Source organism: Syngnathus acus, chromosome 14, assembly GCF_901709675.1.
Source record: "Syngnathus acus chromosome 14, fSynAcu1.2, whole genome shotgun sequence".
In the NCBI taxonomy this organism is placed as follows: Eukaryota; Metazoa; Chordata; class Actinopteri; order Syngnathiformes; family Syngnathidae; genus Syngnathus; species Syngnathus acus.
Genome location: NC_051099.1, coordinates 8187753 through 8215126, shown reverse-complemented (window position 1 = coordinate 8215126; position 27374 = coordinate 8187753). Strand labels below are relative to the sequence as shown.

General features: G+C 40.0%; 1 protein-coding gene across 1 annotated transcript in view; it reads right to left on the bottom strand.

The window, feature by feature from the left end:
- Nucleotides 1-22005: 22005 nt before the first annotated feature.
- The window catches only part of pcdh1a (protocadherin 1a), a 53135-nt gene continuing 47766 nt past the window's right edge, over nucleotides 22006-27374 (bottom strand). Inside the window, exon 5 of the mRNA XM_037269470.1 lies at nucleotides 22006-25668. Coding sequence (XP_037125365.1) covers nucleotides 25298-25668 — 371 coding nt within the window. The 3' untranslated portion in view covers nucleotides 22006-25297. The remainder of the gene's footprint in view (nucleotides 25669-27374) is intronic.

The following is a 27374-nucleotide window of genomic DNA, read 5'->3' as shown; positions in this document are numbered from 1 at the left end:
GCAGTCATTATCCACATTCAACAATGTTCTAAAATCAGGAAACTGACATTAGAATGCCAAGAAACAGTTGCGGTGGGAGGAAAAAAAAACTTCAATGGAGCAATGCATTTAAGCTTCAGAAATGTGGGGCAATCATTACTGCTGGGCACTGCTTGAAATGTCACTTTGATGTGATGTGCAAGTAGAAAGGGAAAGACCAAATGATGCAGGAACGGTAACGACTCTCCCAGCACACAGTCCAAATCCCGTTCTGTGTACAGACACTTTTTTTTCCTCCCTCGCTCGCTCGCTCTCTCACAATCCAATTACATGACTCTCCTACATGGACATCATGAATCATAGAATAGATCATAATGCTTTAATGAAGACAATGAATTTCTGACAAGGGCCCGGTTGTTTCCTGATCTAGCAAAGCAGTGCTCAGCGGTGGAAGTAATAGACTAAAATTATTATTTCTTTCACCAAATTAAGTGAAGGCGATAGAAGGATGCCTTCATGGTAGGTACACCTTCAGTATAATTGGAGGATGGTGATCCTGGTCATATCCCACTGCCAATGACATTAAATAAAATCCTGGGGAATATCAATATTGCGGAAAGGTCTACTCGGTGTTCCACCACGTATTGTGCACTTTGCATGTGGCTCACACTCTACTAATATTATGTGAAGCACCGCCGACAATTAATGGTAGTTCAAAAGGTTAGATGGTTCTTCAAAAGGTTATGCGGTTTTTGTTGAAGCAGGTGCTGCTTTTATGAGTGAGCACGGGGATTGAACGACCTCCTGCCTGCCTGCCTGCCTGCCTGCATTCAGCTCTGACCAGCTGTCTGCTGAGGTCAATGACCGCCTGGGTCTACCACCTGAGGCTTTTATCACAGTGGACACTCTCAACTTTCAATTTTTACTGTAATAATTCCCTCACGTGCAGGCTTAAATGTGGCAGGTAAAATGACTAATGTCAATCTTCAGAGGGAATTAATGTAGTTTAATATTTCATGTATTTTTTTCATGAGAACGTGTCCATTAATATTAAAGGAAAGTTAAATAACTGCAGACAGCTCGTGTGGGTTGATGTCTTGGTAATGCCTTGAGGAGGACCGGACACATGCAAACACATGAAGGAGAACATCAACACATACTCAACCTTGTGCCATGTTTAAGATCAAGTAAAAGTCATCTCAAATCTTGATGATAGGTAAATGTTTAAGCTCTATGATGCAGGATAATGAAATAATGAAAAATAATGAAAATGGCGGAAAATATATGAAATATTACATTTGGTAGTGTCGCTCTTTCCTTCGAAATACTCGCAAAGAGTTTGTTGTGTTTGTGTGTTTCTTTTTTACAGCTCATTTATATTTGGAGGTTCTTAATGGACGCTCAGAGCAAGACTTTTGTGTGGAACACTGATCTGCTCTGTGGCTCTATCAGCTACCACTGCTTTCCTGCCACTACCCAAAGACAAAGACATGCAGCTGTGTTGGCTTCAACTCATCGCTTCACTTGGCTTTTTGTGATCAGCGTCATTATTGACTAGGTTATTATCATTTCCGTAGATTTGCATTTTTGCCGTCTTTCGATCCGCAACTAAAGGAAACAACCTTGTACGCAAAGGCGTGGAGGTCAATCTTTGCCTTACTATAGTTTGTCATTTGGGAGTGATGCACTTAAATGAATCATTTGGTCAGATTTCGAAACTGTCGCACATCATTTTGTCATTGTGACATCTTCATCCGAGCATACGGATGTCATCGTATTATGCCTCAGTGGGAAAATGGAGGTTCACACGCACACAAAAATAAATTCAAGTGGTACCATATAATGCTGCAGGCTTTTTTTTTCCATGACTTGAGATGTGTAATGTGCCTAATTAGTGGATTGAATTGAATGTTGTGCAGATGCTTTCTCTCTCACAATTTTTCTTCATCAGTTGACTGTACCCGTACGTAACATTTCCAATTTGCTTGGTTTTTCAGATGCAAAAACTGTTTGTCCAGCATATTATTCCAGCCCCCCCCCCCTCAAAAAAAATCTTCAGCCCAACTCATGTTGTAGTATAGGGCAGTTGAATTTTACTATAATCCTGGGCCAGAATATAAAATAAATACAAGATACAAGTTTCATATTATATCAATAACAATTTGCTGGCGTGTCTACAGATAAAAGTTCAAACAAATGTGGTTATGGGCTTCTGCTGTTGCTGTTTTACAATCTGAAATTCAAGAGCAAAAATAGAAGCACCAAAATAGTGTTGAAAGAAACTCAAGCAAGACATGTTAAAGGATTTTTTTTTTCCCGAGGATTTGTTTTAGAACCTGCACAAATTGAATACTTTGAAATAGCTGTCAGTGATTCAGAACTTCTGCCTCAGGGAATCACACTCCTATTCCTGAGCTGAATTTCTGGCTGTGGAGGCAAAAGGTACAACATTGCACACTGGCAGCTGACACAGAGAAGTGAAAGCAAACAGCAGGAACAACAAAAAGGCATGATTTGTTAAATAATAAATAAAAGCTTGTTGACATACGTAGGGAACTGTCACGATGGTAAACTTGCATTTTTCTTTCTTTTTCAAACAATTTCAAGTAGATTAGAAATGATGGCACTATAGCACTTTCAACTAAAAGTATATGCACCCACAAAATAATGTTAACTGTTTTGACTAACAGCCCTATACTGTTGTCTTCGCTGGAGTTTCTTTAGTCATGTGCTGTGTGCGGGGAGCAGAGCATCATGGTGGCACCTTGACAAGCTCATCCATCAGCACAGCGTGTTCACGTCCTCATCAAATGCCTGTGCAGCACCATAAAGTGGAGGAGGAGAGGTGTCACTCCCTAAACAGGATATATGGCCTCACACTGAGACACAAATTAGACAGTAAATACATTACAGTGCAGGTACATACTTCCCCCAGTTACATGTTTGCACTGCTGCTGGGCCAAAAACAACACCGCAGAACCATTAAAGAAAGCTGCTCCCCTATCAAGAAGATAGATATGCTACATCTCTATGTGATATGTGACTCACTCATCTTGTAGTCATTGGACTGGACGGACGGACCCGATGGACAGGTGGCTAGATAGATATAGGTTTCCTTTTAAGCAGCAACACTTAGCAACAATATCTAAATTAGATCAAACCAAAATATGGCCCAGATAATGAATTTGTATGACAATGCATTTCATTTGCATTCTTTTCTTTAGTATTGCGGACCGATGGACAGGTGGCTAGATAGATATGGGTTTCCTTTTAAGCAACAACACTTAGCAACAATATCTAAATTAGATCAAACCAAAATATGGTCCAGACAATGAATATGTATGACAATGCATTTCATTTGCATACTTTTCTTTAGTATTGCCTCGTGATGGGATTTCTGTTTGTCCCACCATTCTGTAAAAGCTTCTTCTCAACACAGCCAGGGAAATTTTCAGAATGTGACATATGGCAAGAGCTTTACTCCAATTCACTGCGACCAGTTGCAAAATACCTTTGGGTATCCATTCTTGGATATTCCGCCACTAACAGTCTGTGCACATCCGAATTAGCTTTCTCTCAAATGACTCCAATATCCCTATATAACTCCACCGAGAAGGAGGAGTCACAAATAAATATAGCCGAGTGATTTGTTGATCTTCGTCACTGCAGCCGCAGCAGCAGCCGCAGCAGCAGCACAAACAGCCAGAGGTATCGCATGAGCTTCTGTAATTAGGACAAGTGTTTTGGCCTTTTCTCCAAATCATGGAGAAATCCGCTGTGCTGTGATAAGCAGAGTTATGTATGAGCAAATTAACAAACCTGACATGCCAGATGGCTTGTTTTACAAGACTGTTTCATAAATCCATCTGGGCTAGTACTAATAGAAATGACATGCAAATTAAAAAACAAAAAAAGATACTAGGTGATTTGACATCTTGTCCATTGACGTCAATCAGATCAAACAAGAGGGCAAATCTGTCAAATAGGACAATGCATCTGTGAAGACATGTGCTATAATACCATAATATTCTCATCCAATACTGATATTGATCCCAAATTGGTCAAAATGTGTGATTTCAAGCGCCGTATTCTCACAAATACTTGCAATGGAAAGTTATTAGAAGCTTCCACAAAAAAAAAATGTCACGAGTTATGTAAGAGTATTTCCAGTGGCCCAAATGCTCACTTGTGAAATGTGAAGGACACCAACCACTAAACATGAATATGCATGTTGCAAGAAAAGGCCACTCAAACTAAACTTACACTGAGCAGATTAAAACAGAACGGACAAACAATGCATTATGGAAAAGCCTTTAAGGATCTTGCTCATTGGAGCTGTTAGTAAGTTTAGAAAAAAATATTTAGAGTCAATGCATGAATTAAAAATAACACTGACTAATATTATTTCTACTCTGGGCCAAGTTCTATTATCTTAAGGTTCTTAAGTTTTTTTCCTTTCATCTCAGACCCAATGAGTTGTGTGTGCATTGTGTGCTATGTTTGTTTGCAAACCTTTAATCATATAAACAAATATTCACCATAATGAGGTTTAAAAAAAAATCACAAGTCGAGCTGAGAGACAAAACGTCTCACATGTCAAAAGGTGCATGCTGTCAAGTCTGCAATGAATTATTACAGCCGTACCGTAGTTGTAACATCTTCATTGTTGCTGTGGTTTCCAAATGAGATGAAGACGATGCAAATAAATCACAAGGGAAAGTCATGCACAAAAGAGGTACTGAACACAAAAGCAAAGAAAGACGAAATACAACTGTAATTGAACTAAATGAGTACATCGGAATGCAAGAATGTGATTCATTTGCAGCAAAATAAATATCACATTTACACGGTATTGATAGTTCCAGACAGTCAGAATGTGGGAAAGGTCGAAAACATGATTTGGGTTTTCATGCTGGAAAAGGTTTAGATCTCTATCAGAATGCATCCTATCTGTCCGTCTAAACCAAACACATGGTCTGGTCTGAAATGTCACATAGGGGAATTACTCCCATTGTGTGTTTTTTATTTTTATTTCACACCATTTATTAACCCCAAAGTATTTATGCTGTTTGAATCAAACGGTCCAGGACGCAGCCAGGCTTTTAAATGTCTTCATCACTGTTTTTTCTCATCTTGTAGTATGTCTAGAAAGTCGCTCCAGGACTATCAAGTCCTGTCCAGTGATCGGTATCATGAAATGATATATTAAATTCCAAAGCAATTGACATTCCCCCTGTGGACCTCAGCATATGATGCTGCCAGCTGGTTGACAAGTCCAATTAAAACATATCACATTCCTCACATGACATATTACACCTGGCCCTCATGTTATACTTTGTCTGCATTATGAAATAAAAAAGTTGATATTGCCTAGAGAAAACAATCATTAAAAAAATGTCAATTTTTTAGATGTCTCGTGATATAAAATCATGTTTGTCTAATTTTTTTTAAGATTCTATTGTTTAGTTATTTGGCATCAATATAGATATTTCCAATACTTTGTGGTGGGTGCAAGAGCTGGTGGGTGTTTTGTAGTCTTGGGCTCCCCGCCAGAAAAACAGCTATTCAACTCATGATATGAATCTTTTTTTGGCAGCTTGGCCATGCAGCTTTGCATGATTGGCTCTCTCCCTGTCCTCTCACACTCCCACTGACATGCATTTGATTTGTCACCAGCATCCAGAGTCTTAACAGAATAGTGCAAAGAATCTCAGAGTAAATGTTCTCTCTTGGCACACTTCAGCGGCACGGAAACTGACTATTCAGCTGAAGGATCGTCTAAGTACCTTTTTTTTTTCCCCCCAGACAAAGAGGGTGGGATTACAATGCACCACAAAAATAAAAGGAATTGATGATGTGAAGATGACTTGGCACATAAAAACATGCAGGCCACGATACGTTATTATTATATGATAAGAGGCGTGTTTCTTTGAATCCTTTCTTGTGAGAGGAGGGCGAAAGAAAATAGGGCAAACTTAAGTAATTGGCTTCAGAAGTTGCAGCTTTCTCCTCTTCAATTTGTGGTTGACTAGAAGTAACCTGCCAGGCTTGTCAAATTTACGCTACTCTAAGATTTCTGTGCCGGGGTAATAGTGGTCATTGTCTTCCAAGTGTAAAAGAAAGTCAAGTGTGAAAATTAGGTTTCATCATATTTAGATATGCCCTACGATTGGCTGGCAATTGGTTCAGGGTGTCCCCCGCGATGGATGGATGGATTTGTTTTAATCTTTATTTTATTTAAATACTATGTCATATTCTTAACTTTAGTGTCTGCAATTTAAAACATGCCACTTTCTAAATGACTATCGTATTTTTCGCACCAAAAGGCGCATTAGATTATAAGGCGCACCCTCATTGAATTTTTTATTTTAGAAAGGCGCATAAAATAGAAGCTATACTGCAATAAACTGAGGTTGACTAGGGTTGCGGTATGCATCCACTAGCCAATAACCAATGAGCCCTCTGTAAACAATCGCGTTTCTCAAACTATCTCCTATAAAATTATCGGAACTGACTAAAGTTTGATCTAACACATTGGTACTTCTTACCTATGTTTCGCTTCCATATCGATCCGTAAATATACTCGAAACATTAAGGGAGTAGCCTATTTTGAAATAAAATAGCCTCGTGCGTATAGCAGCTATCATTATAGCATTAGCCACCCGCAAACTCCCACGAGCCTCAGCTCGCCGACTCCCATGAGCCTCAGCAAAGTGTCGTGGCAGCCCCCTGTAAACAATTACGTTTCTCAAACTCTCTCCCATAAAAGTGATCGGAACCGACTAAAGACTGATTTAACATATTGGTGCTGCATATTTATGATTCCGTTGGATATTGATCCGTAAACGTACTCGAAAACTTTAACGGAACAGCCTATTTTGAAATGAAATAGCCTCGCGGGTACAACAGCTATTCAGTGACGCCCCCTGACCACGGTTGCCGTAATGCTGGGAAGCGATGCGACCTTGTAATTTACTAGTCGTACTAAAACGTACTGCAACATTTTGACAGAGCGCTGTGTACAAACAGTATGGATCAACAAATTCATCAATTGATCCATATATAAGGCGCTCTGCATTATATGGCGCACTGTGTTTTTTTTGAGTAAAATATAAGTTTTTAAGTGCGCCTTATAGTGTGGAAAATACGGTAATTATAGAACACTTAACTCAAACTTACCATGCATTTAGCAACTTCGACTTCCAAGACTGATCCGATCTGGCGGTCGAATTTTTGCGTGACTATTGGCTGCCCGTGCTATTAATCTGCTGTCTTACAAGAGATAGTGTTACAAATTACAGTGAAGGTGACAACGTTTAGAATTGATAAGAAACGCTGCCTCGGGGCAATGAGTCATGTACATCAAAAAAGATTTTATTTATTCTGTGGAATCTGATAAGGTAAAATGTGAACGTGTCCACGGAAAGCAGGTGCAGTGCAAACACCTCTTGCTATCTCGCTTACTGTCAAAGTTTCCCAAAGCCCAATGGCAAAACACACAACAAAAAGAGTCAACACACGCGGGCTGTGCTATCATTCCAAACAGGCACACATTATTTTAACGGTTATTTCTTGACAGGGCATATTCTGCTCCTGGAAAGAGAAGACCATGGTATGCTTATTGTTTTAATGCAATGTGTCTTCTATAGTAAAAAAAAATATCCCAAATTATGTTTGGACAAAAGTGGTTCAGTCACGAAAATATTACAAATCAAGAAAGTCTTTCAGTCATTTTAAAGTCTTGTGGGGATTGCTATATGTCATTCCAATGACAAATTCAAAGTCCTTTGGATAAGACTCTGTGTCTAATTAGTTACTACTCTTGCATATTATTGCCAAGCACGCTTAGTTGGACAACTAGACACATGAGAGACAACCGTGTCTTTAATTTTGCATGACTTGGCCGGGTGGGATTTCGCTTCGTTGGAGGAATCTCCATCATTTTTCGTCTGTGAGTGCTCCATTTCAACGAAGCATCCCGTGAATTACACACGCGCAGGTTTGCTACTTAAAAGACAGGCCTCGCCAATTGCATGTGATGGAGTTAGGTTTGGAGCGCATCCAGCCGAAAAGCACCTGGAGAGTGACTTCACACGGTGTTATTAACAACTACATGAATGGGTTCCTTTGAGTGAGGGGATAATGCCATGTCTTTACTTTCCAGGTAGCTGGCTTGAGTTGATCCCTGGCACTGTGGCTGAAAGCTGCTGAGGGTTTGTTTTCTCCATATCCTCACAGATTGGAAGTATTAGAATACCCCCCAACCTTGTCCGTCCACCAGGAGTAAGCCCTTGAGTTGTCTTGGTTTTTCATTCCCTAGGTACTGTAATTAGCTTGTCCGGGTTTGTTTGTGCCCGAGGTGTTTAGCAGCAGACATACAGCTGTCATCCATGTTGCGCCCACCATGATTACACCAAATGCAATAAATCAATAAAGCATTTGGAGTGAGATGTGAGCTTTTAATTTGGCTGCATTTAGCTCTCAGAGACACTTCCTGGACTGGAGGATACAAACAGCCAAAGTGGAGTATGTGGAGCCGTTATCTCCGTCTAACACGCAGATACACTTTACCATAGCCCCGTATCGTCACACGCAGCATGTGGCACAAAGTGCCGGGGAGAAAGATGTACACCTCCTACAAATAAACAAGTGTTGTCAGCGAGCTTCATTTAATAAAACCAAATTTAAATTCACGTCACATTTAATCTCAGCAAGGGATCGCGGTGGAAATCAGGAGGCTCCATTAGCTTCAGAATACACACAAGCAGGAAACAGTTTAGCGTGATCGGCCACAATTTATAGTGACGTGGTGTCTGGATGCTTAGTACAATAGGTATTTGTAGGTTATTCTTTCATTCCAACATAATTTGTGTCAATGACTTGGACTGGTGGTAAAACATTTTTTGAATTGATTGGGTACTTTGAGTCACTCACTAAAGTGAGGCAGTTCACTTGAGTCACTGTCATTGTTGTTTTGGCACGGAAATCTCTGGATCCAGAATGTAACAGCTGTTGCTCATCAAGTGAGGGAAAAGCTAGCCGCTGGGTTCTTAAGTTGCTTCGAAACAAAATTAGTTTGCGAAGGAACTTTCCGTATTTTAGTGACGTGACTGTTGACCTGTGGTTTTTAGTGAGCTTCAACCATTGATACAAGTTCACAAATTGGTGCAAAATCTGCAAAGCCTTCAGGGAAATTAAGTCTGCAGTGGATGCTCTTTGTTGTCTTATCAGGATTTTAGCTGGCTCGCAAGCTTCATATAGCCATACCCCGCATTGAGTAATTCAACAGTAATAGAATCAAATACACTTTAGTAGACATCTAGCAATATACAAAGAAAGATTTAGCCTTGACAAAAATAATAATCTTTCTATTGACACCAGAGAGGCATTAAGCTACACATTTATCATTGTAGTTTGTCATGAGATTATCAGCAACACAACGTAACGATGACATGTCAGATTACTTTTAGCATTATTATCTTGGTAAAAGCAGAAACAAGGCTATGATGAAAGAATAAGTAGAAAAGATCTCAAATATTGGTTTGAAAATGACACTTGCATTAATAACGCTGACTGCAGATGAAAAACAGCCATTTTAAAACAAATCTTCCAAAATGATGGAACTATACAGATGTTGTATTTCGTCAAATACCTTCAACAAAAAGTATGGAATTATATTGAATGAAATTTGACAGCGTTAGGAAAAGTGTGATTCAGACCTTTAGATGATGAGAAGAACAGACACTCTCAGAGACCTTTTACAAGTGAAGCAAAGAGGTTGTAGTGGATTTTAATTGGGTGAAGAAAAGAAAACGTTCCGTGAGTGAGATCACTAAACTGTATGAAATTTTTCATTATAACTGAATGAAATAAAGGGAGTAAGACAGATTGGGTATCTTTTCAATCACAGGTGACATTTTATAGAATATGTGATTAGCTCTTATAGTCGGTTTTGTTAGGAAATTACTTTGCTGCCAATTTAAATTTCATTACCTGCTGTCATTTGCTGCCAGACCGGTTGAACCTCACAACACTGTGAAGTGACAACTTTATTGGGCACAAGATATTTTCCTTCCTGGGCATGTTTGGTAAAATTAGGGCACTCTCCGATATCACTTGCGAGCAAATGTGAGTAGAAGCACACTAAAGGGAAAAGTCAACACAAATTGGACGATTTGGCACCGAAGGATTGTGGCGTGTACTCTCAGATCAAAGTGTTTCACCAGCCGATTTATCAAGATGGGCAGCTCTGTGAGGCTGCTCTGGGGCTCAGATTGTACTCGCAGCTCAATTTGAACGTTGGATTCCTTGAGCCCCTAAATTCAACGGGTTTGTTTTAAAATGACAAAACTCAAGCAAACAAATCCCAAAGTTGATTCCCAAAGGTTTTTGCTTAGATACCAAAAAGTTGTGAAATTAAATTTGTAAGATGCAGGGATAAAAACACCATTGGAAATAGTCCCACAACAAACAGATGTACAGGCCACAACAACAACTGTCATTTAAAAGGTCCAATTTCTTAGTCGAAGTATTAGGTACACCTCATTTTCAATTGCATTCAAAGGAAGCTACTCTGAGTTTTAACATAGTCAAGATGGGCATGTAAATGATCCTTTGTTTCATTCATGGGAGCTGCACACGCATGGTGCCTGCACACGGATCAGGCGGAATCTCAAGCCCCGCAGTTAATTACTGATCAGCTGCTGCAGGTGTGCAACAATGAACGAGTGCACCCCAGAAGCCGCCCCGCCCAGCCTGAAAAGAGAAAGTCAACAAAAACAAGTGGCACAGGAACTAGATCAAATTGACCCAGTGCATAGCTGCTGCATCAAAAATACAATTTGACTGATCTGATCACAAAACTCTGAAATTTTCCCCGATTGCACGAAAGCTACCCTTTGAAAAATGGGTCCATCTAGCTCAATAATTCATTTCCTCCATTTTACAGGTCAAGTGTCTGGTTTGCCATCCTTGATATCATTCTGTAACTTCAGTCACACAATCTCTCAGTCTGGTTATTTTCACCTCCACATGTACTCTCTCTTTCCATCCTTCTTCCAAACAACCCTGGCACTCTTATTCATACACTAGTCACATCTCATCTCGATTACTGCAACTCACTTCTTCTCACTGGCCTACTGAATAAATCCGTAAAGTACAACTGGTCCAAAACTCTCCCACTCGACATCCACTTCAAGTCAATCACACCAGTTTGATCGTCGCTGGCAGCCCATAAGAGACAAAATTCAAAGATGGTTGCCCATCTCTAGTTTATAAACCTGAATCCATAATATCATCCGAAGCACTAAATCTTTTACAACCATCTTGAAACTGGGCCATGAACAACTGACTGCAATGCGAGAAATGCATTCTTAGTCGGGGGACGTGAAGTAAACAGCTGACCACGCAAGATACAGCCTAACCCAAAAATAACTGACTCACCCAAGGAGCTGAACCTATACTGGCAATCACTGGAGAGTAACCGAACAACCAATTATCAAGCAATATGTTGTTTGCCATTCCCCTCAACCTTTTGGCGGATTCTTAAAACGCTTGCTGTGAATTTGCTGTCTGCACTGACAGGGCCCATGAGGAGAAGGGTCAGTTCCCTCTAAAGGTTAAATTGTATTATTCCATAAAAGGAGAGTCATCTCTTTATAATGATAACCAGAAAAGGTATTTGTGTCTGAAAAATGAAGGGCGGCTAAACGGTTCACTAATTATCGCGTGGATATTCAAGGTAAACTGTTTTTCTTCCCTATAAATGATAAAAGCAATAGGAGCATTCATCTTCAAAGCAATACATGATTAACACAGCACTCCAGATGCTTTTGTGACATAAACACACCTGTACTGTTTGAAAAAGGGAAGACACATAAAAAAAATATAACATGAAGACTGAATAACTTGTAAGCTTGCAAACACTACAAACGGTGCAGTTTATGAATAAGAAGCATACTAATATTACTCAGACGGAACCTCAGCAAAGACAGCGTTCATAATAGATAAATGTTTTTAAAATATTCAAAGACTGAAAAGTCCACAGCCTTTAACGATATAATCTGCATAGTGTGAGGTTAAACATTTGTGAGTTTCAAAAGACTGTCAAAACCATCAGTGAGTTACGTGCAAAAATCAACCTTGTTTAAACAGTTATGAGAGTATTAAAAACTACATGAATGGTCCCATGGGCGAAATATGCACGAAGCAACCCTAATTAGCCAATCAATTATTGAGATGTGCTGGCAGTTGGCTGCGTTTCACTGCAGCGTTCAGCAAAGTTTTACGGCCTTCAAAATGGCAATGGGAGTTTCTTTTATGCACAAGGCAGACTCCACTGTCACCAAAAAACAAAATACTCTCTGAGAGAGAGAAACATAAAACAAAAAAGGAATTCATCCCAAGAAGAAAGCAAACCACAACCAATTATTCTGTCACCTAGAGGCTTCTATGAAAGGTTGACAGATTGTGTAAGGCGGGTGATTAGTTCATATGTTTTGCTTAGCGAACTATTATCAAGTTTAAAAACGAAGAACCAATAAGTCACTGAAAAACTCTTATAACGACCTTGCTCCTCAGTTTAAGACATTCAAACACTCAAAAGTGTTGAAACTGCTTTTCTTATACGATATCACGGAAAAAAAAAATACCAGTGCCATGGGTAGTATTTTAATCACCCCACAGTTGGAGCAAGATGTAGCCCCTCAGCTACGCGCTTGCGAGAGCGAGGTTCCTGTAGACTCTTGAATAGAAATTCATCAACGACAATTTGTTTTAACATTTAATTACAAATCAGAGCGTGTACGCTATCATAACTAAGCCAATCATCCAACAATAGACTGCAACGCCCGAGGCCATTATAGTACTTTACACTGTGTTAACATTTCATTTGCTGTGAGATTTCTAGGTGGTTATGTTGTAACATCCTGTTTCCTGTTCTGCATCTTATTTCGTAATGAATGAAACAGATCTTAACCTCTTCTATTGCATATTTTAAAAACCTCAGATCTGCCGAAGGCTATGTTAACATATTTCTTTTTTTTATATATCATAAAGATGTATTGGAGGGTTGCCAACACTTGTATCTATTATCTGTGGTTTGTAAACCATGGGGTGTATAAGTCTTTGTTGTTTTCTTTCTTTTTAAATTCTTTTAACGTAGTGGGCGTAGCAATGCTGCTGTGCTAAACAGACCGAATTGTATCGTATTGACTGTTTTTATCAAACTGTTTTTATATTTCTTCCTACATGTTTTCTGTGCGCCGTGGTCTGTATTTGAAATCTTGTTCTTTCCTTTCTCTCAATTTAAAAACAACAAAACAACAAGTATCTCTCCCAATAGCTGCTTATTGACTTGTCTCTCGACTGAGTGCTGCTGCACCCGTCCCCACCCAAGTGCCACCTTGTGTGAGTGCAATGATCGATTTGAAATTTCTCGAGGGCAGCTGAGAAGGCTGGTGGTTACATAAAGTGTCCCACATCTTCACTCCCCGCAGCATTTCTCTGGGCTCTATCGGTCTTTGTTCTCATACGATATTGCATATCTGAAAGAGTGTTCAGGTCATTAGGCAATATCAGTGTGGTCCAATAATCCATTGCTTGTTTATACAAGCACAGAATTACCCATGTCTTGGAAAAAAAAAGGTGTAATATTGTGGATTACCTTCCAAAGTCAACAGGAACAGAAAAAATAATTTTATCTTTATATTGGATTACCTTACATGTACTGTTTATACTTTTTGTAATACCCTAATAAAAAAAAAACAGGTAGCGCCAAGCAGTCATTTTCTACCAACAGAACAATAAAAGTATGTACATTCATGTTCATGCATGAATAAAAATTTAAGTAAAAGACTAAACCAAAGACTTCCATGCCCACAATATAAGCATATTAAACTAGTCCAGCGCAGTAAATTGCAAATGCACTGCAGCACTTTACTGATTATAATTGGATAGGAAAAAAAATGCAGTTGAAACATTTGAGCATATCTGCATGCTGAATTTATATTAGGGAAATTTGGAATGTCCTAATAGAGCATAAGTGCTGCCTCATTAGATTATTGCTTAAATGCCATGTTTGTAAGGTTAAGAAATGCAAATGGAAACATTAAATGTATCATTTAAGGCTGCATTGAACATTTGTCCAGTAGCAAAGTAAGAGGTCATGTGGTTAGTGTGGGATTTCATTCAATCTGATCACTAAAACAATTGAATCTGGACATGATTATCACAAAACTTCAACATTTGCGTTCTGACTCATTTATTCTCATTTGAATGGAAATTCACTTTTACTTTCAGTCATTTCACTGAGAGCTACATTCTGTAAGTGCCTCTCCATTTACAGATAAAACAAGTCGAATAGCATTCCCAGCATCGCTCACCTGCTCAGATGGCCGACACCCAGCTTGACAGCCTTTTCTGGGCTTGCTTTGCCGAGCGGGCCACAACCAACTGTGGTGAATCCGCAATCCAACACCTGAGTTGCATCAATCCTGAGCACCAATGGAAAGTCAGCATGTGCACTTTAGAAGGTGATGATACCAGCGGATGAGACATGGCCGGTGTCAAAGAAAAGACAAGTTGTTTAATATATTTAATGAGATGCAGATTTGGGGGCGTGTGGAAGCGTTGTATAAAAGGAAAATTAAGCAATAAATACCACCACGAGCCACATCAGCTGATTATGGTATAAGTCAAAGACAGTACACGTCCCGTTCTTCTTATAAATGATTTCGATGTTGATTGGTGATATTTTATTCTGTAGCTATACAGAAAAAAAAATACTTCCGCCAATGTCCCAATAAAAGCAAAGCAGAAATCAATGCTCCGGGTTTTGTGAAGACACTTGATTTGTATTGGCTCATTTGTTGACCGATGAAAAATAAATAAACGTACCAACCGGTTACATATTCCTGATTGCCGTCTCTTGCAGGCGCATACTTTTTCTTTGAGTCATTTGCCAGACAGTGACATTGTCTGGAAAGCCTTTTTAAGATTGACATTGCTTGCTGCTTTACCACTTCCAGTATCATTACTTGCCATTAGCTATGATGGATGGGCTAATTTTATCTCAATAAAACACAAATAGTTAGAGCCCAGGCTGATGCTATGGCAACGGCAGAGTTTGACAAAATACACAACTAGTCTCCAACAATTTCATTCCTCTTGGCCTGTCGAAATGTGAATGAATTCGCTGATTATTATTTGTATTTCCAAGTATTCAAGTAATCCTTCTCTTATTAACCTTACGGTCATTCTTTGGCTTACATGTAAAACAAACCATTACAACGATCTTGCCAAGAGCGGTCGTGTTGCCACAGACGCTTCATCTCATTGGTGTTGTGCTCCGTTTGAATTAATGTTGAGTAGCATTCAGCCACTGGCTTCTTTGGGACAGTGATTTATTGAAGTGAGAATATTAATTTCCGAGACGTATATAGAGAAGTCATGAGTGACAGCTGTTATTTTCATATGAATGTATTTTGCACTCTGCTGGGTTTATAGGAGAACAAGAAAAAAATAAACATGTTTTCTGTGTAATGATATTACAGCTTGATAGCCTTTATCAGTTAATTAGCTCATGTCAAGACTTTTTTTTTCCCAGCATGAGCAAGAAAAACTGAAAGGTAAATGGATTACATTGACATCACATTTTTCTATTGCATTTATCCACTGGTGGCAAAGGCATTAGGAGTGGTTAGGTGTAAAGCGTCAAGCGTCATGCTCAAGGACAAAATAACTCCAGTGCAGGATCAAGCCATCACCGGTCTCATTAGTGGATAACTCGCTCTACTTCCTGTGTCGCAACTGTACATGAAACGTATCTCGTGCATTTCTCAAGTGTGCTTATCCACTTAAAACAATGTCAGTCTTCACTTCTTCATCAACATGAGTGACTCTGAATAAATGTGTTGATAAGCCATTGATGCTTGACAAAACATTTTGGTTTTTTATATTAATATTATGTAAGATGTTGCACTTCGACAAGAGTGAAATATCAAGTTGAGAGCATTCATTTACCTATTTATGTGCATAGCGCCGGCTTGAAAAAGCCTTGCGTTAACAAGACAAGACACGTTCACTTTAAAACAAGTTAAAAGAAATAAAGAAAAGAAAACATGGATTTTGAGGTAATCCATCAATATAGGAACAACTGTGCAGGCTTTTGGAAACATAGCTCCCAGGTGCGTGGTTTATTATATTGAGAGCAGATGTAGCTTGAAGGAGCATTGCTATTTGAAAGTATTTAATTGGAGACTGCATTTCAAGACAGCCAGGCCTGCCGCTGGTTTCATTCTAATTGCCAGTAGCAATGCACTTAATGAAGCGAGTGGGGAAGAGTGTGGGTAAAGGAGTGCGAGTGACCAGGTTTCCAAGGCAACAGCAGCCGTAGCCAAGTAGTGTTTTCATCCAGAGGAAAAGGGCTACAGGAGAGTCGTGTTTTCCTGCTGTGTTTTCCAAAGATCTATAATAAATGCCTACAACAGTGTGCTGTAATTGTTATATTTGTTCAAATGTTTCAAGGCTGAAAATTTGACATAGAAATCCTGAGGAAGAGGGACTCAAAAACCAAGAGGAGCAACGGCATACTAGAGAGAGAGAGGGGGGGGTCATTGATTGGTCATTGATTAAAAAAAGTGCCAGTTTATTATGTAACACGGCTCAGGCATCGTCTCACATCTTATGATGCTTTATTGATGTTCCGCCAGAAATATTTCCTTCTCTTCTTTCCACTTTAAAACATGGGCTACTTTAAGACTCCATGGATTTATCACCGTGTCAGCCCAAACACGCCCCCTTGCCTACCTCCATCTCAGTCTTCTTCTCTTATGAATTAAATGTTGTTAAGGTCTGCTATAAGTCCGCCGGCTATAATATTTGATCGATGGAAGTGTGTACATGCAAGAGGAGTTTTCCAATCTAATCCAACTCTTGAAGAGCCAAACTCAGTCCGGTTTCCATCAATCTATCGCAGTAATTTGATATTATTCTTGCACAGACATACTAAGGTAATTACTCCATAAACAGCACAATGAGGTTTATGAAAATTGACTAATCACTCAACCTCGTTCATCTCTTTTTTTCTTTGCCATACTGCAATATAAGCTCTGCAATCACAAACAGCATAATGAGGATTTTGAAAACTGAATAATCACTCAACCTCTTTCACTTGATTTTTTTTTCTTTACCGTATGAGCTCTACCATCACATAATGCTTATTCCCACAGCAACTTACAGCAGACAATGCTAGCATACAGCCTACGCAGTAAAAATAATATGGGCTGTAAAACATTAGAAGCCAGGAAGTGCAAGAGTTATGAGCTGGAGCGATTGACTGGATTTAACATCTTTAATTTATCATCATTCCATCCCAGCTTTATCGGATTGTCGATGATCACATGGTCCCGGGTCTCCCTCACACAATTTTTGGTGACTACCCTGAATACAAAAACACTTCCAAGAGTCAAAAAGCAGATAATAACCATAATACTGAGACAGCACATCCCTCATGTGCGAGGGTCTCCAAAAGAACATTGACACATTAATAATTGATAGCCAGCACTACACAGCTATTCTGAGAAGCCTGCTGCCTGCCACAGAAGATATTCCCAGCAGCCAATAGGTACCAGTTATGTCATCCTTTACTACAAAAGGAACGTTAAAATATGAAAGGAATAGATGATGAATTGGAACCGCCTACCCCGATTGTAATTCGGTTTAAAATCCAAAAGTCCTGCACAATGAACAGTTTTGTCAAAACCAGCAGCTCTCCAACCAAAATGTTTTGTTACAACTGAATTTTCCAGCTATAGGTCATAGCATGTAATATAAACTCCCACCATATTCTTTTCTCTCCCTTTCACAGCAGTACACAGCAAGCCATTTATCTGTCTCATGCTTGGCCGATGATGTTTACATGATATTGATTGGGTTCCTTTCACATCCTACAAAGCAAGGTTGACTGAGATAAGAAGTGCTTCCTCCTTATTCCCTATTACTTGGATGAAAGGGAGTCTAATTAGATCTGAACTCAAGTGGTATGGTAATACGTCTCCTAATTGCATCTATAAGTCCAGCATTGTAAATGTCAGGATGTGTTGTTTTGAGATACCCACCCTCCTGCCTGCAGTGGTTTGCTATAGTCTGATCGACAATCTCTGTAATGCGGTTACATCCATTTATTTCCTTGACCTCTTGGCATCATTAGGGTCGCTCGTGATCTAGAGCCTATCTCAGTTGACTTAGGGCAGGGATGGCTATGAAACTCTGAATGGACTTTGATTATTTTTTAATGAAACTGTTAATGTGGGGTGAACTTTTTTTTTTGACTGGGCTATGTCATTCAAACACTAGAAAGTTGTTGCAATCTAATGGTTGGTAAATCAACATTCTGCAAGAAAAACGTGACCCTAAGCTCTGTATTCTGTGTTTATGTTATGTTGTGAAGAAGCTAACAAGTTTCCGAACAAACACAGGTGGTGCACTCAGTTCATCCTCACGTTCTGCAGGAGCCTGATAATTGAATCAAGTGTGTTTAACGAGGGAAACTCGGAAAACATGTCGGAATGCGGCCCCCGAGGACTGGAGTTTGAGACCCCTGGTTTAGTGCATGTTTCACCGAGCTGAGGTGCACAAAAATGTGTGTGAGAAGGTTCAGTGCGGAAGATAATAGAGGATGTTGTATAACAGCCACTCACTGTCGCCACGAGCTCTCCCTTTATTATTGCTTTGTGAAGGTTTTATTTATGAATCGAACAAAATAACGACAAACCCTGGTTCACTCTGTTTTGGTTTTATCCTACAGCAAATTATAATTCAAGGATAGCATGTTTATTGAATGAAAAAAAAGGTAAAATAAAAAAGACTTTTGCTCTCTTGGTTCATTACATTCTCATCAGGGTGAAGAAGAGCTGTGACAAGCACAGACGTACTCCATCCTTCATACCCAAACCATTGGGATTTCTTTGGGTTGAGGCTGGCTCACTTGGATGCGTTTGATCATCCATCTCGATTGGGGGTAACCATGCATCGCAGTCGTAGGCTACATTGCTCATTTCGAGGTTATTCTCTTTGACCAAACGTCTCATTGGTCAATCGCCAGCAGGAGAAAAATAAAACACAAAAAACACGGCCTTCCAGAAGAAAAGCACTTTATTTGCAAGCAGCAGAGCCATTATGCTGAATTAATCACGTACAGCCATTGAAATTGTAAGGATTCTCGTTTGTCCGAAGCGGTGCATAACGTGCCCAGTGTTTAGATTTTACAATCTTTCTTTGTGGATATAGCATAAATAAGAGGAATTGGTAAAACAAACCAACAGAAATCTGAGTCTATGTGCAAAAAACTGAGAGCTGCAGAAACGCAGGGTTTAACTGTGCTTGAGCTTGAGGGAAATATTTTAGGGTGGAAATTTCATAAAAGTACACCGGATGAGCTTGCTTTCCCAAGAGGTCCACAAAGACATACTCAAGCCAACAACTACCATAATCTCCTAAAAAATCCGCAGTAGATTGAATCGACTCACACCTTCACTACAGGAGGATGCCAGTGGAGCTCATCAGTTCACTGGGATCATTTTTGTTGCAGGCAGTCAAAGAACCAACACAAAGGCAGAGATAGCAAGCTGGGGCTGCACACTGAGCTAAACAAGATGGATGAGCTCAGAGGCTTGCAAACATCACAGCAAGGCGACATGAAATATTGCATTCTGGTTTTGAAAATGGCTTAACTGCAAGAATTTCCTATGCTGCCGAGGAGCTCACGGCACAACACACAATGCTGACTTTGTATGTTCAACTGGTACTGACAGCAAACATGCACTTGTAAAGAACTAATTAATTTAATTGCGAACACTCTATTGCCAGAGTATGGTTGCTTGTCCTCCACGAATGAGCCATTTTGGCTGTGGAGCTGCTGAGAACGCATTACAAAGTGGCACCATTCAGAAACTGAAAGGACACTTTCACTGAATACTATTCAAAAACAAAAAAAAAAGGCTTCAAACGAAGACAAACACGCATCTTAAAATTAACATCACAACACAGCGGTGCTCATTGTGGAGTTGGGGCCAGCTCATCAATGCTTCGTAGAATCGCTCTAATTAGGCAGAGTGTCGGATTTTTTTTTTTTCAAGGAATAGAAGTACTAAATGTAGGTCCTGGGATCTGTCCTTTCTCAATATAATGGAGCTTTCATCACAAGGAAATGAGATGACCTTCCTTTCTTGGTCAGTAAAACTGTCGTTGCTCTCTCTATGTGCTTGCCGTGCACATTCTCATGAAAACATACTTTTGAGAAAAAATTACGCTGTGGCAGGATAGTTCGGCATGTCCTCCTCACAGTCCAGAAATGTGGATTATTTTGTTTTATTCATTAATAGCAAAAGTTGCCCTCGAGACAGTTTCAACTGATCATTGGGATAAAGGTTGAACGTCTTCAACTTTAGGTTGTTTGTTATATTCCCAGCTTGATAAATGAGTACCGTAATTTTCGGACTATAAGTCGCGTTTTTTTTCATAGTTTGGGTGGGGGGGTGACTTATACTGAGGAGCGACTTATGTGAATTTTTTCAAAAACTTAAAAAAAAAAAAAAGTGAAACCGCGATAAACGAACCGCGATGTAGCAAGGGATTACTGTAATTTGAATTTCAAGTGACGTCAGCAGCGCGCCGCGGCGTGGCGCGGCGGTTGTTTACAAAAAGGACAAAGATTGATCACGGGATGACGAAGATGACGAAGGGCCCCATGTACTACCGGCATAATTAGCGGCTTTGTTTGTAAGTGACACAGAGGACGAAGAGTTTGAAGGATTTAATGATTTGGAGTGACACAGAAGGTTTGAAAAACTATTATGGCTTTTACGCACGCCCGGTCCTACTCTACGGAGCTCTCTTTAACCTCCGTGGATGGAAGTCTGGGGCCGGCGCTTGGCCGGGTGGCTGTCCGGGGACGGTGGATGGGGCTCGGACATGGCTTTTACGCACGCCCGGTCCTACTCTACGGAGCTCTCTTTCACCTCCGTGGATGGAAGTCGGGGGCCGGTGCTCGGCCGGGTGGCTGTCCGGGGACGGTGGATGGGGCTCGGACATGGCTTTTACGCACGCCCGGTCCTATTCTATGGAGCTCTCTTCCCCCTCCGTGGCTGGAAGTGCCACCTTCGGGGATAGAAGGCCACGCCGCCACACGCCTGGAAGTCGACGCTGGTGCTTGGGGCCGTGTGGCGGTTAACTATTTATGTTATAGTTATTTGATAGATTTCATTTCGTGTAGGAACTTGTATATGTTTTTATCAGTAAAACATTCAGTAGTTGTTGGCTCGTTGAACTCTGTCTTTCCTTGTACTTTGTTAACGCTACAATCTAGTTAGAGACTAGTTCTGTGGAATAACGACGAGGCTGACGTCAGGGCGCACGCGCGGCCTTGTTGACAAAGGACGAGGAATTTGATCGATGGATTTAATGATTTAGAGTGACACAGATGGTTTGATAATATTATTGCTTATATAATAGTTATTTGATAGATAATTTATACATCGATATATGGGCCTGTGGAATATTTTGAAGTGCAAGCGCCGTCAGCGGCGCGCACCCATTGTTGACAAAGGACGGTCAATGGATTTAATGAATTGGAGTGACACAGATGGTTTTATAAACGTGTTATTTATGTAATAGTTTTTTGAATAACTCTGAATGTTACGTCAGGCCCGTTCTCAGCTCTTCGTTTGTGTTTATGTCACGTTAGCATACCTATCGTTTAGCCTGTTGTTGCTCGTTCATGTCTGTTCTTGGTGTTGGATTTTGTCGAATAAATTTCCCCCAAAATGCGACTTATACTCCGGAGCGACTTATATATGTTTTTTTTCACGTTATTGTGCATTTTATGGCTAATGCGACCTATATTCCGGAGCGCCTTTTAGTCCGAAAAATACGGTAGATGCAGAATTGTTTATTTATTTATCATCAACCAGTGACAATGGGACATCCAGAGTGAAAGCAGGAAATGGTGACACAAGACTAATCAGTGCCTTTTTTTTTTCCCTGAAGTTATTTTATTACAAAGTTCATGAGGACAGTATTACAAGAGAAGTTGTCAACATGCTAAAACAGAACAAAGTTGAACACAGGAGTTGAACAAACTGGTAAGATAAGACAATCCACTGTTCACAACAAACATAACTCGATTAAGTCTTCAGGAGGTGAGAGCCAGTGAATGACTACAGTGCAGGCATAGAACGGCCACATTCACACCGACTCAGCAAAGGTCAATCCAACCAAGGCAAAGATGTGCACAGCTCAAGAAAACAAGTTACAATTTTTATGTGCCATCGGCTTTTCTCTGAACTTTTAGAAAGCGTCACTGTATGTACATAAAACTGTACAAAAACATGGCATCACAAGCATTTTTGTCCCATATAAATATACCAATAATTAGGATAACAACTAGATTCTCTCTTGCAAAGACATATTCTCAAGGCAATCATCTTTGTTTTCCATGGACGGTGAAAAGGATGAAAATATGTGCGCAGTTAAATTTCTGGGGCCTTTTTGAATATAAACCAGCACTGACATTTCAGAAACTGAAAGAAAAGAAATAGGAAACAGTTTCTACCAATTATCTTTGGAATTCATGCGAAATCCCAGCCTGCTTTGCGAGCAGACGGAGAGTTGTGGAGATCTATGTACACTAACACCACCAACAGATATTTTATTTTTATTTTTTTCACACAACCGCTTTGCTAAGAGTCTTTGACTGACACAAAAACAAAACCGCTTGCCAATTTCAGCGCAGTAATTTGTCCAGCTGTCCACAGAAATGATCACTTTACAATACAGACTACAGAGAGGCAAAATATACTCAAGTGAATTCAACATTAAATCAATGCAAAGTACAAATTAAACATTATTCAACATACTTTAAATCTATTTCAGTGCTTTGTGACGTCCTTTATTTTGATCAGTGTCATCCTCTCTCTATTTCAGAGGGGTCAATTAGTAAGACGTCAAATCAAAAAGTAACGTGGGTAAATTCTCTTTGATTGTGTTGGTGTCAGTTTGAGGATCTGAATAAAAACAGAAGCATTATTTTGTGGCGAACACATCCTATCATCCCTGCCCCAATCTGCCGATCGAGGAGGAGATACATTTCAGATAAGCGTCTACTTAAACTGGTATCAGGTGTGGATTAATCCCTGGGGATAAAAAGGATAGATGCAAAGCAGTTGCAGGTCCAAAATACATGAGTCAAGAAGACCTAAACGGATAAAAGTTGTGACTGAGGCGATGTGGCATTGGCTTTATCACTCCTTGCCGTCTTTCAGTTTGTCGTCAATTCCAGGTCAGTGATCGCACCCGCTGCTTCCGGGCCATGAAGCGGCTACTCGTGGGGCTTTAATCACAGTGCATCATGGCTGTTGTTTTGAATTTTATTTCAGTCACTAAATGGCTTTGAAAATAGCATAATGCGCTCTTTCTCCCCCTCAAGGCAGGATAATCGCCCACATTATTTAATCATGGCCATGTCCAGTAATTTCCATATGTATTCAGTTCAATTACTCTAAATGCAGTTTTCAATGGCGGCGTGATGAGGTAAGTGCTGATCCTTTTAACTGATTGTAGTGCTGGCGGGTAGATGTGCATTATTTGGTAGGCGCCTTGTCCTGGGGAGGTGCTTCACACACACACACACACACACGCACACACACACACCACAGCTCAGGACTCATTACTTTCCCTCATTAGGATGGGTCTATTCAGAGATCTTTCTTCTTTACTTAGAGACAATCTCACCGTGGAAATTTTGCTGCAGAGGTGAAAGGTATCTACAAGTCTAATCAAATCAATGTTTGAATCAAAGACATCGCCTGGCACTGTACCATATTGCAAGACGGGCTAATGTAGTCATTACTAGCTTCCAATTACTGACTAATACAAAGTGTCCTTCAGGCATATCCTTCAGATTGACTTGGAAAATTTCCATTAGGGGAAACAAATCCCTACATTTTTGTAGCCAAAGGGAGGGGGGGAATCATTGATGTATTGAGAACGTTGGCTTGAATACAAGTCTGTTTACATTATGTTAATGATGATTTACCTGCACGATGCTTTTCAAGGACCATGCGCCTTTCTCCAATAAGTAGATACACAGGGCACTGAATTTACCTCTTAAAACAGCGAGTGATAAAATGGGATGCTTTGAAAAAAACAAGAAAAGTGCTTAGAATGAAGAGGACTACATTAAGTGCGACATGAACTCCAATTTCCCACTTAAGTGTTTTTTTTTTGTTTTTGTTTTTTCTCGCACTTTACATATTCATTAATTCGAGAGGCGTCATCATACCTTGTGAAGGGAAAGCTCTAGTAAGTCGATTGTCTGGATAGAGGAGAGCTTGAAAACAGAACAGAAAAATGACACACTAGTATATTGTGAGTGAGTCACAAGGAGTTGAGGCAAAAAAAAAAAAAAAACAGTCCCAATTTGTCGTTTGGTCCATGTGACTCCGGGGGACTATGGCCAAGTCAAGCGTTTTGATGATAAACTATAGGTCACAGTGCTGAGAGTCAATGGAACATAATGCTTGTTGAAATGTTACTGCAGAGCTTTCTCCACCCACGGTGAAACTCGGCAGGGAGCAGAGGTAAAGGCCATTTTGCTATGATTAGGGGTTGAAGGTGTTTGTGATTATATGGCGCGGATAAATGCTTTCCACAAAATTGAGCTTCTTTCCCAGATATGTTTTCAATCAAGTTTTAAACAGCAGCAGCGAAGAAAGCCTTAACTACGCCGAAATTCTGAGCCAAATTCCTTTTTTTTTATCAGCTTCTGCTAGACAAAATTATACGTATAGCACACTGTTCAAAATGTATTTACAGCACTGTACAACAAGAGAACATTTCATTTGATTGGTAGTCAAAAGAATAATGCCGTCTGAATGGCCTTATTGGCTCTCTATCCAAATCTACCAATGGCACAAAAGCACTGTTCACAACTTTCAAATTCAAAAGATCACTGCAGACACCGTCGGACTTGGCTAACTACAACAATTATTTGTTACTACTAAAAGTAGTACTGACCAAACTCGTTTTGAACCTCATGAATAAATAAATTATAGCGCATATCAATTAACCTTGTGGAATTTGTAATAAATATGCTAATAAATTAAAAGGTGAGGATGGCAAATGACCCGAGTGATCACGCCGCTAATAGAATGCATGACTGTCTCGTGTTAATTTCAACTGGGCATTGGCATTGGTAGGTGGGCAGCCGTATTTGTTCCACTGCCATGGTTGATCTTTTCTTCATTTGTGCACTGGCCAATATTCACAGATAGATTTCTCTTTTTGGAGTGTGGGCAGGTGGCGAGGTGGGTGGGAACTCAGATGTTACACTGAGCGGCATCTCCTCCAAGGGGCAGTCCTGACTGGCATCGTGAACGCTGCTAGTATAGGCACTGCGAGAGGGTGGAAGGCGTGACCGGTGCTCTTCACCACCCAGAATGGCGCTGCCATTTGCCAGGCGTCCCAGACTCCCTCTTTCCTGGTAAGGCACAAAGGTGGAGAGTTTCGGGGGGTTCCTGGTCCTGCGTACAGGAGAGGGATGCCCTGGCATCCAACACGCATCTGAATGGCCCAATTCACTGCACTCAGTTGTACAGTTTCCGGTCATTGCCACATCAGGCAGTGAGCGAATGTCTGCAGGCAGAAGAATGAATAAGGCATTGTTAGTGTGCGTTGAAACATCTTATTAATCAAAAACAAACATTGATAAACGTCTTTACAATCTATCTCCGATCAGAAACGGTGTCATCTGAACACAAAGAATCCCCCCTCCCTCTCCTCTTTTGAGGTCTTTGCAGCTGTTGCTATGCAGTGAGCAGCAGTTGCTATGTAGCTGTTGCTATGGCTGTGTAATGAGCACGACTCTGTGTAGTCCACTAGCTGATGGGATACATTCAGGAGATGGCGTGCTGTGTCTGTGTCATTTAGGAGTTTCCGACAGCAGTTAGTCGAGCATGCTTGAAATACAACATCAACAGTTTTAACAGCAGCGTATTGATTGATTCTACAACATGCCTTTTGTATCATAAAAAAAGTATGCACCAAAATATATCTGCATTCAAATAAATAAATATGGGTGGGATGAAGTGTGGAGAATTTCTGTGCTGTCAATCAATAATTTTTATTTAATGATATATTTACTCAGTGAGTCCTAATTAAATAAACAAGACGATAAAGCAGTGACCTAATTCCGTTGTGCAAAGAAACTACAAAATAACTCCTGATCACAAAATGTGTATTTCAATCACTTTATTAAACCATTATTCTAACTAACTAACTAACTAACTAACTAACTAACTAACTAACTAACTAACTAACTAACTACAATGAGAAAAATACCCTGTAGCTAGTTTTCTGCACAAAGAATGTCATTTTAAGTGCAGCAGGCAGCCGGCTGACTTGTCATACAGCCTACCTGTTGCCAGACTACATTTTTGGTCGTGCTTTGATGGAAACCATTTGGAATTTGTCTTTGTTATCCCTTCATACTCTGACAAGGACAGGCAATCAATGTCTGTACAGCAAAGAATAGACAATATCACTCTGACACTAGCCTCATAGAACGTTCTGATCGCTCTGATAAATACATTAGTGTGATGTCATGTCAACATTGCACATACAATCAAAGAGCATGCTCATCACTGATGCCTTGTCTGTTCTTGCAGAAACACAGCGGTATCGGAGTGAATGTCTTTATGGGGAATGCATGGAGCTTTGTGGTTGCTGGATTGGACTGATGCAAGCACATGAGATGATAAACCACAGGCAGTTCGGGCAGCCCATGAAGGAAATGGCGTCTTAATCGACATTGGACATCAGTATTGTATTGTTGACCAACAAGATAATTATCTCACAAAATGGCAGAGCTCTGAGGCTTTAAATCAATCAAACAGCAAGATTTTGAATGCTTTTAAAATCATTTTTCAAAGCTATGTCCACACATCTATTATTTGAAGTAGAGATAGCGCTTATGAAAATACATTTAAAAGATTCCTTGTCGATACAAGTGCCAGACATTTTGTTTATCGGACCTTGGGGAAATTTGACAATAGCTTGAAAGGGATTTGCTTCTAAACAACCCCAAAATGATTTGACTATTTGGTTCAAATTGTTCTCTGGCATGAGTAATAAACTCTTTGCAGAGGGCAAAAAAACGGCGTGTTGCATAATTTTTTTTTAATACCTTAGTCAATCTCTTGGATGGAAACATCTGTTGAATACCCAGTATCCAACTGATTTCAAGCTGCAGGGAATGGGAATAAAATGAAAAAGACAAGCAGACCAATGCACATGCTAAACACTGATGGAAAGTTCCTCAATCATAACGTCCCGTTTTGAAA